The 15,336-nt window shown below is 54.9% G+C and overlaps 1 protein-coding gene across 11 annotated transcripts in view; it reads left to right on the top strand.

Annotated features, from left to right (window-relative positions):
- The window catches only part of KIFC3 (kinesin family member C3), a 92,905-nt gene extending 77,651 nt beyond the window's left edge, over window positions 1-15,254 (top strand). For 8 of the 11 annotated variants that reach the window (XM_084755264.1, XM_084755267.1, XM_084755270.1 and 5 more), the window contains 16 exons: window positions 3,861-3,926; window positions 4,357-4,500; window positions 4,623-4,862; window positions 5,288-5,461; window positions 5,920-6,067; window positions 6,144-6,274; window positions 7,126-7,237; window positions 8,287-8,468; window positions 9,153-9,257; window positions 10,975-11,105; window positions 11,460-11,583; window positions 12,213-12,342; window positions 12,429-12,658; window positions 12,910-13,044; window positions 13,535-13,643; window positions 14,625-15,254. In XM_084755264.1, the coding sequence (XP_084611390.1) occupies window positions 3,861-3,926; window positions 4,357-4,500; window positions 4,623-4,862; window positions 5,288-5,461; window positions 5,920-6,067; window positions 6,144-6,274; window positions 7,126-7,237; window positions 8,287-8,468; window positions 9,153-9,257; window positions 10,975-11,105; window positions 11,460-11,583; window positions 12,213-12,342; window positions 12,429-12,658; window positions 12,910-13,044; window positions 13,535-13,643; window positions 14,625-14,650 (2,187 nt within the window). In that variant the 3' untranslated portion in view covers window positions 14,651-15,254. Of the gene's footprint in view, window positions 1-1,556; window positions 1,695-3,860; window positions 3,927-4,356; window positions 4,501-4,622; window positions 4,863-5,287; window positions 5,462-5,919; window positions 6,068-6,143; window positions 6,275-7,125; window positions 7,238-8,286; window positions 8,469-9,152; window positions 9,258-10,974; window positions 11,106-11,459; window positions 11,584-12,212; window positions 12,343-12,428; window positions 12,659-12,909; window positions 13,045-13,534; window positions 13,644-14,408; window positions 14,436-14,624 lie in introns of those variants that run through there. The other 3 variants (XM_084755268.1, XM_084755274.1, XM_084755265.1) reach the window with 3 other exon arrangements.
- Window positions 15,255-15,336: the final 82 nt, after the last annotated feature.

Here is a 15,336-nt window from a genome sequence, read left to right on the forward strand (position 1 = left end):
CCTAAGCATTTCAGATGCCAGCTGCTCAGTGTGTAGTAGAATAAATACGGCATCGTGTTCTGGCCCTTAGGAAAGCACAGCGTATAGATTCTCTCATTTAGTCTCCCAGGCCTTGATGAGGTTGCCTTATAGTGCAGGTGGGGGAGCGGAACAGCAAGGAGAGAGAGGGGCGAAGGGACTTGTCCACAGTTACTCTCACGAGCTGAGGTCTGGTTGGGTTTGACGTACTGTGTTCTCAAATGCTACTCCTGCCCCTCGGGGTGGAGGACTAAGGGACTCCTTGACACGGGCTATGGCTGGGGAGTATGCCCCTGGCTAGGGCAGCAGAATGGGGTTACAGTCTCGATCCCCCCTAGGGGCTCCAGGTGAAACGTCAACTCAGCAAGGCTCTGTAGCGGCCCGTGGTGGAGCCTCTCCTTTGCCTAGAGATAGCTGCTGACCATGCCGCCTAGGCACGGTGGGAGGTTGAGAGGTAATCATTGGGTTGGGAGCAGACAGCTGAGAAAACGCAGACCTGGGCAGGCACCCCCACCTCTCCCCTGCCACCTTCTGCCATGGTAAATGTGGGTTTGTGTCAGGTCAGTAGACAGACAGGCCCCACTTGCTCTGCCTACTGCCTCAGTTTCCCTCGCTCATTGTTTCTCCTTCCTAGTGCTGCCACCCTTTAATACAGTTCCTCGTGTTGTGGTGACCCCCCCACCCCATAAAATTATTTCCATTGCTACTTCATAACTACAATTTTCCTACTGTTTTGAATTGTAATGTAAATATTTTTGGAGACAGAGGTTTGCCAAAGGGTCACGACCCACAGGTTGAGAGGGGTGTTGCCCCAAGGCTAGGCCAGTGCCCACTTCACTCTGGTAGGACAATACTCCCCCCCACCCCCCCACCCTCCCACTCCCCCCACCCCCCTGCTGCCCGCGCCTCTCGCTGTTACAGGTTCCGCATACTGCCCTCTGCTGTCGAATTGCACCGAGCACCTATCTACTTTGTGCTTGTGCCCGTGCTCCTGTGTGGTCTCTAAGGCTCACAGTGGCAGGCCAGCTGTGTGTGAGTGGGGGAGGCACATGCTTGCAGGGTATGGTACCTTGCTCTCCACTCTTCCTGTCCTGTCTTCCATCCAGTCCTCTGGGCAGTCCATCTGTTTCAGCTGCTTGTCCGTTTGCCAAGACTCAACACTTGTTCGGCCCTCAAACCTCTGGAAGCCGAGTCTCCCGCTCCAGGCGCAGGCGGGGGCCCTCACCCGGCAGCAGATTCTAAATGCCATGCTCCAGGTGCAGCCGGTCCTCAGGAGCCATGAAGGAGTTAGTGACTTATGCCTGCCTGGTGGGGGGTGCAAAGGCTACCCCTAACAGGGTGCCTTTCTCTGCTTTCTGAGATGAGCTCACGGGTAACCGTGTCTGATATCTCAGACCAAAGGGGTCTTTTGTGGTCCTTCCTTCCTTGTCAACAACTCTTCCCTATCACAACCATCCCCTCTGTCCCCTTGTTGGTCCCAGCAGAGTCACCAGCACTTGAGTTCCCATTGTGATGTAAGAAGGAGCTAGGCATAGACAGGCCAGAGGTCCTAACTCCCAGGAAGCATTGCCAGCCCCACGTTCCCTACAGCAGGACTGAGAGCCCAGCATCCGCCAGCATTGGAAACAGCCAAGGTCAGAACTTCAGCCTTAGGCGTGCTGAGGCAGTGTGGAGAGGTAGGGAGCAGAGCCTCTTATTTTAGGGTGAAGGAAATGCAAAAGAACCCCAAACACTTAATACCCAACTGCCAGTCATACAGGATCTGCCTGCTTTGAGATTCTACAGCCTGGAGGCCCCTCCCTCCTTCGTATTATCCAGACAGGTTTTTCTTTGATAAGATGCTAGCAAGCTGCCATGGCGCAGGCTGCAGAGGTGTGGGACAGAGTTGTGGAAGAGGACTAGAAAGACCTCTCTGTTCAGAGATACTACACACCAAGCCCACTCTGGGCTAGGCAGGGGCTAAAGGCTGTAGATCTGGGAGACACAGCTGCAAGGTGGCACGTCACACTTTGCCCTCAGAACACCAATGAGCAAGTACTTGGCTTACAGTTGCCTTGCAGACAAAGTTAACTTAACAGCTGCCCCAATGGTAGGACTTCAAGCCAGCTTGGCGTTATGGTTGCCTAACTCATGCAGGCCAAAGGGCACACGTGCACACGCGCATACACGCGCGCACACACACACACACACACACACACACACACACACACACACACACACACTCTCACACTGGCTTCTCAGCCCCATATGGGCAGTGGTAATGGGTAGAGAAATGGCATAAGCTTTGCTTTCCTGCTGGGCCCATGGCTGGGAGTGCCACTAGGAAGGAATGTGTTATAGGTGGGAATAAAGGTAACTTTTCTCGCTCAACTTTTAGGTCACCTGCTTGTCCCCTGGAGGACGTGGGCAGCTTGGCTGGGCCTTGCAGTCTCTCAGTGGGGTCTCAGGCCGCCAAGGGTCCAGCCTTCGCTGATATGCTGGGTATGCAGCAGGGGTACAGAAGGATCTTACGGCCCTCTTCCTCCTGACCTGACCAGAGAAGCCAGCTTGCCCAGCTAGCCACTCTGTCCCGTCCTGGGGAATGTTGACCCCTGAGGATACATGCTTCCCAGAGTCTTGTCTCATCTGAGATTTTACACATCCAAACATCCAGGTCCCAGCCCACCCCATCTTACTATGTAGCCCTGGCTGGCCTGGAACTCCCTATGTAGACTAGACTGACCTTAAACTCACAGAGATCTGCCTGCCTCTGCTGGGATTAAAGGTGTGTACCACCACGCCCAGCATCAGCCTCTCTTGTGAGATAAATTTCATGGTACTGGGTATGAGTTCCCATAAGACTGTGGCCCTTGGGGACCACACTGTAGATGCTTCTTTGGGTGGTTTTTTAGGCCTCCAATTCTGTGTCAGGGATGGGGGCGGTCACTAGCTTTACCTACCCGGTGCCCGAAGGCAATATTACTTCACCTCATTTAGTAATCAGAGCCCGGCACTTCTGGGGCAGCCATGTATAACCCTCCTAACCCACCAGAGTCCGCCTGACTCTCACCACAGAGTTCCCAAGCTGCACAGTCATCTAGGAGGATCTAAAGGATTTGCCCAACACGTTCTGGCAAATTCTGCTGCCAGGGCTCTTGTCTGTCAAGCCTGGCCCCTGAGGAGGGCTCCTGGGGGAGGCTAATGTGAGATTAGGGTCTGGGGCCTTTAGGGGAGAGTATCCTGTTGGAGGACAGCTTCAGGGAAGGGTCATTGTCCTAGGATTTTTATTCAAGGCATTGTCACCACAGAGGTTACCCCTCACTTTGCTTGCCCATATTCACTCCCACCTTCCGGGTTACAGTTTTTTAAGGTCCTAGACATGGCCTGGCTACCAAAGGCACAGTTCCACAGGCTGACTCACTAGAAACTGCCTACAGTGGAAAATGCTGGGGGGGCTGGGCAAGGCTGAACCCAACAGCTGTAACTGTCCATATGACTTCAGAGTCCTCTTTAAACAGGAGAATATTAATTTTTTTCTTTTTACAGATAAGTAGTAGCTAGAACCAGGGCGTCAGAAGGGGCATGTGCCAGTGAGGGGTCCTGGGATTCCCAAGAGTACCTCTTGGGCCTTCCTGCGGAGCCACAGCTGGCACACTCTTGCAGGGAGGGGGCACTGTAGGCCACTGAGATCAGGCTAGCTTACCAGAGTTCCTGGCATAGCCGTGGTGCCTGAACATAGGGAAATCTAAGGCCCTGGGGTCCGAGGGGCTACATGTCTGTCCCTGGAGCTGGGCCAGAGGCCTGGATGTGGGCTGTGGTGGTGAGGACCTAGGCTCACGGTGCCCTTGGCTTTGTGCCCACAGGTGGAGAGTCTAAAGGAAAAGCTCCTTAGCCAGGCCCAGGAAGTAAGCCGACTGCGATCAGAACTGGTGAGGACCCCCAGTACCATCTTGAGGAGGGGTGGGTGCCAAGCTATGCCTCTGAGCCCCCATGCCCTTCCTACCTGAGCTTATGCTGTCTTGTCTCCAAGACTTGTCACATCTCACCATAGAGCAGGGGGCTGGATCTCATTTGCTGACGTAAAACAGGAGTGTGAACTCTGCGCATAAATGTGACTTTGTGTTACTTTCACACTCAGGAAAATAGACTGAGCCGGGCTGAGGCAGCAGGCAGCACGCGCCTGCCTTGCTCTGTTGGCCTCCTTTTGTCTCTCTTCTGACTTCTTCCTGAGCTCCAGTCTCTTCCTTTGCTTGCCTACTCCTTCCTTGGCCCCTTTCTCTCTTCCTCTGTTCTCCTAGCTTTACCTCACCTCTCTCGGTGGCCTCGCTCATGCCTCCTCTGGGCCCTGGCTCTCCACAGGGAGGCACTGACGCGGAAAAGCACCGGGACAGGCTGATGGTGGAGAATGAGCAGCTAAGGCAGGAGCTGAGACGCTGTGAGTTGGAGCTGCAAGAGCTTCGGGCACAGCCGGTGGTGCCCTGTGAGGGCTGCGAGCACAGCCAGGTAAGCTGTCAGGGCAGCGCCCCCCCCACCCGCCCCCACTGCCCCCTGGCCTGGGCCTGTGGGTCCAGCTACTTGAGATGAGATGACCCTGTTCCCATCCTGGCTGCCCTGACTCCCTGCAGGAGAGCACCCAGCTCCGTGACAAGCTGTCCCTGCTGCAGTTGGAAGTGGCTGAGAACAAAGGCATGCTGTCGGAACTGAACCTGGAGGTGCAGCAGAAGACCGACCGGCTAGCCGAGGTGGAGCTGCGTCTCAAGGACTGCTTGGCTGAGAAGGCACAGGAGGAGGAACGGCTCAGCCGGCGCCTGCGTGACAGCCACGAGACTATCGCCAGTCTGAGGGCCCAGTCCCCACCTGTTAAGGTGGGTGGCCCACATAGGTTGCACTGCCTTGAGGGAATCTTGGGTTCAGGGCAGGGCTTGCCCCTAAAAGGGCCTTGTCCCACCTTGTGCCGGGTGTGTGTAGCTGAAGGGCTTCCTCCAGTCTTGTTCTTTACTTCGATCGTTCCTCACACGCTGCCAGGGCAGGCTCTGTGAAGATGCTCCTGTACGCCAGGCACAGGTCACCTGCTGGTGTTGTCTTTGTCCTTGGCAGTTTGTGCCCAGCCCGGCCTCAGTCAGGCTTCCTGCAGGCTCCCCTTTAGGAGATGCTAGCAGGCTCTGCAGCAGCGTGCAGAAGCAACCTGTCGGCTCCTGGAGGTTTTTACCAGCAGTGGTTGCTGAAGTGAGTCTCTGTGAGCCAGCTGCCTTTAAAGATGCTCTCGTTCTGCCCTTCCCTCTCCTTGCAGTACGTCATCAAGACGGTGGAGGTGGAGTCATCCAAAACCAAGCAGGCCCTCAGCGAGTCCCAGACCCGGAACCAGCACCTGCAGGAGCAAGTGGCCATGCAGCGGCAGGTGCTTAAAGAGATGGAGCAGCAGCTGCAGAACTCCCATCAGCTGACAGTACAGCTGCGGGCTCAGGTGTGCAGGCCAAGAGGGCTATAGTGGGGACCCCACAGACTTGGGCTTCAGTTTCTCCTTTCCTCTGGCTGTGTGGTCAAGCTCTGTTCCCTCATCTACAGAACTGGCCACAGACGCCCCCTTCTCAGGAAAATGGTCCCAAGGGGCTGTCTCCCACAGTCCACAGGTGTGCTCAGTATGTCCTACTGCTACCTGAGTATGCTTCTCAGTATGTCCAATCTTCTGAGCACATGTGGCTTGGGACCACATGGCCTATCACCTGTTGTGTGCATAGACCAGCTAGAGCTGGGGCTAATATAGGGAGGTGACAGCCGTGACAGCCCTGTCGGGGAAAGTGGGACATTCTATTCCTCTATACCAGCCAGCTGTAACATGTCCATGTCATGGAGGGAGGGAGGCTTCCTTCCGACACTTACTCTCTCGCCGCCCCCCGAACCTGTCCCTGTCCCGGCCATCAGATTGCCATGTACGAGGCAGAGCTGGAGAGGGCACACGGGCAGATGCTGGAGGAGATGCAGTCCCTGGAGGAGGATAAGAACCGGGCCATTGAGGAGGCCTTTGCGAGGGCCCAGGTGGAGATGAAGGCAGTACACGAGAACCTGGCAGGTGAGCCCGAAGCTGGCTGTGTCCATCCCCAGGCCTCTGCCTGGCAGCCCAGGTACCTCACACCTTTGCCCCATAGGTGTCAGAACCAACCTGCTGACACTGCAGCCTGCACTGAGGACCCTCACCAATGACTACAATGGGCTCAAGCGGCAGGTGCGGGGCTTCCCCCTGCTGCTGCAGGAGGCTCTCAGGAGTGTCAAAGCTGAGGTGAGTTAGCTTTGTTCAGAGCCCCTGTGCATCTTGCCTTACTCCCAAATGACAGACAAACTCACATACACACCCTGTCCTCTCACGAGCTCCCATCCACGCTACAGTATCTATTCAGTTTGTTTGTTTAAAAGAGGCTCTTGCTACCTAGCCCAGGCTGACCTTGACTCGATATTTTCCTGCCTTAGCCTCCTGAGTGTTGTAATTACTGGCATCCAGTGCACCATGCCTGCCTTGCTGTGTTTATTTCCTTTCTTGCTTGCTATGCTAGGGATCGAGCCCAGGGCTTCACACCTGGTAGGCAAATGCTCTACCGCCAACCTTCATCCCTAGGTGCCCATTTCGTCCTCACGCAGTGTGAGAATAGCCAGCGTCTCTCCTGTGTCTGAGCCTTTTATAGCTGCTGGCTTCTCAAGTTCATATGCCAGCTCTGCAGAGACAGATATGTTGTGGGAAAAGGAAATAGTTCCTTAAATAGTTATGTCAGTAATACACGGATGTGGTGAAGAATCAACCCCAGGGTTAGTGTCGCTATGTCCCTTTACCCCATGGAGGAAACACACTGCATGGGTTCTTGTCCCTAACTCCTTGGCAAAGGTTACATTTCAAAATAGTTGCATCACACTATAACCAGATTCTCAAGTCCTAGGTATTTGCTCATTCTTATTCTCCAGTTCACTTTTTCTGTGTCTATGAAATGGGGGTACTGGCTAGACCTCGCCAGAGGGGTTATTGGGGAAGGTTGGTTTATGTCAGGTTCTCAGCCCGGGCAGGTGAGGGTATCAGCACCAGGCCAGGTAAAGGGGAGCTAACAGAGCCAGGCTTCTGATGGCACTGCGCATGCTCCCCAGATTGGCCAGGCCATTGAGGAGGTTAACAGCAACAACCAGGAGCTGTTGCGCAAGTATCGCCGGGAGCTGCAGCTGCGCAAGAAATGCCATAACGAACTGGTACGGCTGAAGGGTGAGTGTCCTCAGCTGCGTGGCTGTTATCCCTAGAGCTATGCTTGCTGCTGCTGAGGAGTCAGGGACCCCAGAAAAGCCAGGAAACTTGCCTAAAGACACATAGCTAATAATGGTCTACCTTGGATTTGAATTTGATCATCTTCAAAGTTCCTTGCCCTTGGTACATTCCGCCCAGGCCTGGGGCGTGTGGTAGGGCACTGTGCAGTAGTGGCACTTGTTCCAGGTTGGGGCCTCACTGATGTCTTCCCCGAGAACTAGGGAGCACCTACTTGTGTGCCAGCTGCTGTTGCAGGCACTGGGGAGTCAATTGTGTCCCCAGACTACACCCCCTCACCCTATTCATGGTGGCTGGGAGAAGGGACAATGAGCATCAGTCACCCAGAGAACCCCAGCAGTGTCCCAGCACGTGTGTAGCTGTCCTACTGTCCATGCTCCCTGGATACACTGCCAACCACCCTTTTCATCCTTGTCCTTTTTGCCCATCTGGTACCCATGTGCTGCCTAGCATTCCCTAGGCCCCTTTTATTTTATTTTTTTTTTAAAGATTTTATTTATTTATTTTATGTATATGAGTGCCCTATCTGCATGTACACCTGCATCCCAGAAGAGGCATCAGAGGGTATAGATGGTTGTGAGCCACCATGTGGTTACTGGGAATTGAACTCAGGACCTCTGGAGGAGCAGACAGTGCTCTTAACTGCTGAGCCATCTCTCCAGCCCCTACACCGACCCCCCCATGCCCCTTTATATTAATAGAATAAATCCCTTGGTTCATGGAAATCTAGCTTCTCCTTGAACAGACGTGGAAACTCAAGTCCACAGAGTGTTACCAAGATTGGCTGCAGTGATTGGCCACAAGGCAAAGCACCCTAAGTTTGTCTGCTCTGGAAGAAAATGTACTAAGTGAACTGACACAATAGCCTGAGTGACTGATGATTCGTTGCTCCTGGGTTCTTGCATAGAAGATGGGACTCCCGGGCCACCAGCCTGCCTGGAATTGCAGTCTGACATTGATCCGCTCCATCTCTCCATCTTTAACCAACCTAGGAAATATCCGGGTGATTGCACGAGTCCGGCCAGTCACCAAGGAGGATGGGGAAGGATCTGAGGCAACCAATGCTGTGACCTTTGACCCTGACGATGACTCCATCATCCACCTTCTGCATAAGGGCAAGCCTGTGTCCTTTGAACTGGACAAGGTCTTCTCCCCGTGGGCCTCACAGCAGGATGTGAGTGTGGCTCCCTGAGCAGGGCATCCGCAGGGACACGGAAGGACAGCACAGGAAGGGACAGGCACACAGGAAAGACAGGGGTCAAGACTAGGTGGAAAAAAAATAACCTAAGAGTGGAGGAGCATGGCTTACTCTTCTTCCATTTGGAAGAAAGAAGAGGGTAGGAAGGTACAGTCTGAGGCCTGAGGGACAGAGAGCCACACAGAGCCTGCCTTATCCAAGGACTTTAGGTCTGCCCATCCCATAGCTCCTCCCACCCCAGAGGCCTCACTCATCTGCCATTAGCCCTGGAGGCCAGCCTTCCCTACCCTGAGTTCCTTCTAACAGTCCTATGGAACTTTCTAGAACTCCCCACTGTCCCTGACACCCACCCCAACTCCCAGTGCCAACGCTGAGCAACGTGAACACCATGGGGTTCGTGGCTTCACGCTCCTCTCTGCTCAGGGACAGCCCACATCTGCTCTGTCCTGATGAGGGTCAGGCACATGCTAGCCTCTGCCTTCCCTGAGAATGAACAGGCTGGGATCTGGGTCCCCAGCCCTGTGCTGGTGGTCTGGTTAAGTCCTCTCGAGTGATATGGTTCTCATTGATGAAGGCATGAGCTGGGAGGTGGCTAAAGTCGGAGCTGTGGGGTCCCACATGCCAGCAGCACTGGAACCCTTGGTCCCAATGTCCCTCTAGGTGTTCCAGGAGGTGCAGGCCCTCATTACCTCCTGCATCGATGGCTTCAATGTCTGCATCTTTGCTTATGGCCAGACAGGTGCTGGAAAGACATATACGATGGAGGTAGGTGTTTGCCCAGTGGGGAAGGACGTAGGGACCTAGCATCCTTCTATGATTTTTGGGCTTTCACAGTCCACGCTTTGCCTTACTCTCATAACCACCTCACACTGCTGTTCCTTGCATTGGCTCCAAGGTACTAGGCCTGAAACAATTTCTTCTTTCCAGAAGCCTGTTCCATGGACTTGCATGTCTCAGGGAGGTGGGGGCAGACATCAGAGGACTCTTGGCCTAGGTCAGAGGTCAGGCCTGCCTGAGGTCTTTCCTGTAGTGTTGCTGCCTCCGACTGGGTTTAGTATTCCCAGGATACTGGGATACACGAGGAATGGTTGCAGTCCCCAGGGAAGTCCTGGACCACAGCAGAGACTGGCTGCCTACATGACTGTAACTGTGGGGAGCTGGGCTCTCAGAGAAGGCTTTGTGAGCCAGGGCTGGGGCACACTTGCATTGGAGAATTTGGTTTGTTTTTTTGTTTGAGGCAGGGTCTCTATGTAGTCCTGGCTGTCCTGGATCTCACTATGCTGGCCAGACTGGCCTTGAACTCATAGACACCCACCTACCTCTGCCCCTGGGTCCTGGGGTTAAAGGCATGTGTCAACTCTTCCCAGCTTGGAGTTGAAGAATCCTGACTACAGAAATAGGAAACTTTAGCCCTGTGAGGTGGTGCTTCATTAGTAGTTTTCTGACTCCCTACGGGCTGTGGACTCCCCGCTATAGGGCAGGGTGGGCTGGCCCAAGAAGGCTTGTCAGGCCACTGGGTATCTGTTGTGACCATCCCCCAACACCCCTCCCCCTACCTCCCATGCCCTGAGTTCTGAGCCGGGAGGCTGGCTAGCAGGACAGGGCAGGTGGACTAAAAAGATGAATGGGGTAGGCACAATGACCTCAGAGAACTTAGCACTGTCCTGGGCTGAACAGAGTTGAGGTGACTGCCAAGAGCCCCATAGTATCCATCCTCAGCCTTCTCTGAGGCCTGAGGGACCTGGTATGACAGAACAGTCTGCCAGGGTCCCACCTGGCAGTTGGGACAACAGTGAGCACAGCAAATAAGCAGGTGCCCAGCGAATGCCAGGGACAACAGCCAAGCCAGAGCGAGGCTCCAGCAGGGATGGGACACCCGAGGCACAGGAGAAGCCTCTGTGGGAGCAAGGGAGGCAGCCAGGGAACTGCTGTAGAAGAACTGCAGACAGGGACCTGCAGGGTCTTGGAGTGTGCCTGGCCGCCATCACACTTGAAGCAACCCTAACACAGGAATGCGGTGAGGGAGGTGCCTTCAAAGGGGAGGGAAGGCCTCTGAGCCCCAGTGGGCTCCAGCTGTCTTCTGAAGGGTGGCCATCTCATCCAGCCTCAGCTATTTCACCCACAAAGTCTGGCTTCTCCCCCCACCCCCCACCCCGTCGGGAGCCTTCTGGTGGGCAATGGGTAGCCATTTGTTCATTTCAACTGCCCCTTTCAAGAGGCCCAGTAGACCATAAGCCCTGGTACTCAGCAGGGGTAGGCATGCCAGGCCCTTCACCCCACTGAACTCCTTTCAATTCTCACTCTGGCAGGGAGATGCTACCTTAAAAGAAGGGAAACTTGCTTATACCTAGTGTTCAGAGGGCAGACCAGCATGCAGTGAGCAGCTTCAGCAGGGGGGCTCCTGTGACGGTACCTGAGGGCATGGGTAGCCCATGTTGTGTGAGCATCTGTGGGGCCACTAGGCCTTTCCTTTTGCCATCAGGGGACCCCCGAGAACCCAGGCATTAATCAGCGGGCCCTGCAGCTGCTCTTCTCTGAGGTGCAGGAGAAGGCGTCCGACTGGCAGTACAACATCACCGTCAGCGCAGCGGAGATTTATAATGAGGTCCTCAGGTGGGCTGGGGCCAGAGCTGCATGGGGCCAGGGTGGGGTGGGGTGTCCTGGTCTCCAAGCCTGGGAAGAGGCTCTGCCCAAACTTAGGAGGTGGGTGCTCCCTTATCTGGGCCTCCATTCTCTGTTGTGGCTGCGGTGGGCTGGGTGGGGATCAGGGGAGTCAGGGGGCATGTCATCCCGCAGAAGTATGTTTCCCCTTTTCTGAGTGTATGGGAGAAAGTGGATGAAGAGGAGAGGCCAGCAGCCAATGGCCCAAGATTGACTGTGGGGGAAGAGTCCAGGCTAGGGATTGGGTGCCAGGCAAACGGAGGCCAGAAGTGGGAGGGGAGAAGTAATGACTCACTTGCCCTCCAGAGACCTGCTGGGCAAAGAGCCTCAGGAGAAGCTGGAGATCCGCCTGTGCCCTGACGGCAGCGGGCAACTCTATGTGCCAGGGCTGACCGAGTTCCAGGTGCAGAGTGTGGATGACATCAATAAGGTAAGGGATTCAGGGGAAGTGCTGGGAGACCCTGGCCACCGCCACCTAGTGAACCACTCAGGTGAGTCCCCAGGCCTCTCCAAGCCCTGTTCCTCATCTGAAAGGAAAGGCAGGCATAGGAGCACGCCTGTAAGGCTAAGTCAGGAGGATTGTGTGGATCTGAAACCAGTCTTATCTAAGTGAGACCCTGTCCCAAAAGAAAAAGTTACGTGACCAGGTGTGCATAGCTTTAATCTTAGCACTCAGGAGGCAGAGGCAGAGGCAGGTGCATCTCTGTGGGTTTGAGATCAGTCTGGTCTACCAAGGGAGTTTACAAGCCAACCAAGGCTACATAGTAAGACCATGTCTCAAAACAAAACAAAAAATTAAAAATATACCAAGATGTGATGCTGTACACCCTTTTCTCCCAGTACTAGAGAGGCGAGGCAAAGCCAGGCAGATCTCTGTGAGCTCGAGGGCAGCTTAGTGTACACAGTAAAGCTTTGTCCCCCACCCCCACCCCCTGAAACCAAACAACAAGCGCAAAGACACTTCAGTGTATAAATAAACCAAACAACAACAAAAAACCCAAAGCCACAGACAGACCAGCATTACCCTTCCCAAGAAGCCACACTGCCTTTGCCCCACAGGTATTTGAGTTTGGCTACAACAACCGCACCACAGAGTTCACCAACCTGAACGAACACAGCTCCCGCTCCCACGCGCTGCTCATCGTGACAGTGCGAGGCGTCGACTGCAGCACAGGCCTCCGCACCACGGGTGAGAGACGCACACTGGGCATTTTGGTCAGGAGCTCCATGTGTATCCTTTGAGCAGCACTGACCTGCCCTTTGCCCTGCCTGCAGGGAAGCTGAACCTGGTGGACCTGGCTGGCTCGGAGCGTGTGGGCAAGTCAGGGGCCGAGGGCAACCGCCTGCGAGAGGCTCAGCACATCAATAGGTCCCTGTCAGCCCTGGGGGATGTCATTGCTGCCCTGCGCTCACGACAGGGCCATGTACCCTTCCGCAACTCCAAGCTCACCTACCTGCTGCAGGACTCACTCAGCGGTGACAGCAAGACTCTCATGGTGGTACAGGTGAGGGGCCCCCCCAGGTGGTACAGGTGAGGGCCCCCCAGACTGTCAGCTTCCCCAGCCCCCATATAGACCCTCACTGACACTCTCATGTAGTACACAAGTCTCTTCCCATGCCTCTGGCCTTTTGCCATTTTCACTGCCCCCAGGGGTGTCCCCTGACCAGAATTACCCTCTGGTGACCATGCTGCCACCCTCTGTACCATGGGAACAGCCAGTGGGCATGGGTTGGACCTGAGCTCTCTTTCCCCTAGGTATCCCCAGTGGAAAAGAACACCAGCGAGACTCTGTACTCCCTCAAGTTTGCTGAGAGAGTTCGCTCCGTGGAGTTGGGTCCTGGGTCCCGCCGCACAGAGCTGGGTTCCTGGTCAAGCCAGGAGCATCTGGAGGTACATGCCCCACTCCCATCTTAAGAGTACTCAGGCTGGTACTGAGTAGGGCAGATGTAGACTGGCAGGGGTGGTGGGAATGGAAGTTGCCACAAGGTGGGTGAAACTAGACGCAGCAGTGTGTGTGTGTCTATGTAGCACTGACTGCTCCTAGAATTTGCTTTGTAGACCAGGCTAGCCTCAAACTCAGAGATCTGCCTGCCTGTTTTCTGATTGCTGAGATTTAAGTTGAACGCCACTACCCCCAACCCCAGTGGTCCCTTAGGCCATCCTTATTTTGGGGGCCAACAGTGGTCCATGGTAGATGCACAACACAAATTCATTTCCTCCTTTGTGCATATTTAATTCCTGTGCTGTGACTTCTCGAGGCAGTAGTGTCATTAGTTCCCTCTCTAGATGAGGAAACATTGTCAGGAAAGAAGGGAAACAGCGGATGAAGGAGAGCAGCAGGGCAGCCTGGGCTCTATAACCCTCTGCTTTCTCTGCTCAGTGGGAGCCAGCTTGCCAGACACCACAGCCTACAGCACGGGCCCATTCTGCCCCTGGCTCTGGGACCAGTAGCCGCCCAGGCTCCATCCGAAGGAAGCTGCAGCCATCGGGTAAGCCCATTTAGGAGGGGGCCAGGTGGGAGGGCAGCACGCGTTCCCCATGTGACAGTCAGTGCCAGGCTGCCTTTTCCTAGCTGTTTTTAAAGGGAGGCAGCAGCCTATGGCCAGGCCTAGTGGCCTCCACCTGCAATCTCAACTACTTGGAAGGCTGACACACGAGGTTGGAAGGTTGAGGCCAAGCTGGTCAATCTAGTCCCAAACAGAATTTTTAAAAGGAGGTAGAATCAGGGATGGTAGCTTGGACCTGTGACCCTAGCATTTGGGAGGCAGAGAGATCCCAAGTTCTGGGCTAGCATGGTTTCCACAGTGAGTTCCAAACCAGTGAAAGTTATATAGCGAGACTGCACCCCCAAAAGGAAGGCTGCTTGCTGAGCATATGGGAAGCACTCGCCAAGTTCCATTCTCAGTTGCACAAAACCATGTACTGAACAACTTACTCTCCTCGGCTTGCCTGCCCTAGGCAGAGTCAGGGGCAGACTGTTAACGAGTCCCAAGCCCCTGGAAAGGTGACAAACGGTCTGGTCCTGGAAGCTCTGTGCTACTGACTCGAGGCCCATGCTGTGTATACTGGAGCTCTCACCCTAGTACCTGCCTCTATCACCACCTCCCATAAAACAGTCCAGACATCCCAGTGGAAAGGGGGACCCTTACCACAGGGCTGTGAGCCGGGATTCCTGCCTCCTCACTGGGTCCAAAGGGGGTGGTGGCAGCTGGGCCAAAACTCCCCAAGTGAGATGTCTATCACTTTGATTTCAGCCTGACGGCTGGGGCTGCAATCTCCAGGTGAGTGGGGTGGGGGGGCCAGCGGCCTGGGGCTGCCTGTCTGCTGTCCGCTGTCGGTTGCAGGGCTCAGTTGTACAGAGCCAGTGCTGTCCGCTGCTGTCCATGTGCTTCTGCGGGCCTTCCTGCTCTGTACCTCTGGGGGCATGCCTGCTGAGGCAGGAGACTGAGAGCTCCCTTCTCTTTTTTCAGGGAAGTTGAGGCCAGTGCCTGTGTGAGATTGTGCCATGCTGCCAGGCCTAGAGCCGGGCCCTGTGGCCTGGCTACCTGCTGTAACACCCACCATGGATGCAAGAGAGGGGCCAGGGTGGAGGCTCTCTTGCCCTGCCTCTTCTCAGAGATGACAAACATGTTCAGAGAAGGAAGCGAGTCTCTGTGTGGCTCTGGGAACCCAAGCATGGGCTTCTGGAAGGGCGGTAGGCCGAGGCCATGCAAGTCCAGCCCTTGCAGGGAGGGTGGGCCCTCTCCCCATCAGGCCTTGGGGCTGGGTGTTCCCTACTAATGGGGAAGGAAGGCTGACCAGCTGGGGGCTTGTGGGAGCAAGACCATCTCTGCCTGCCCTCCTGAGGAGAGAGCCCTCACTAGGGCTTGTATATAATGTTCTAGATGTACATAGGAGCCCTCGCCCTGTCAGGGGTCTGGGTTATATTTATGGCTGGCAGAGGCCAGTGGAAGGAAAGGCTGGGCCCTGCTCATCTGCCAGACACCAGGCACTCTCCCTGCCCCGCTGAGTCTCAACACGTTCCTCCCCCCAAATCCTATTTAAGAACTTTTGGAAGCTTAGCCATTTTTACTTATTAAAATTAATGTCTTTTTATACAAGCATAGTCTGAATCATTGGGGATTGGGAGACCATGGAGAGTGGAGTATTGCATGCCCTGTTGCTCCCTATTGCCATGTGACC

The sequence above is a fragment of the Acomys minous genome (assembly GCF_964271855.1).
Source record: "Acomys minous genome assembly, chromosome: 14".
Classification (NCBI taxonomy): domain Eukaryota; kingdom Metazoa; phylum Chordata; class Mammalia; order Rodentia; family Muridae; genus Acomys; species Acomys minous.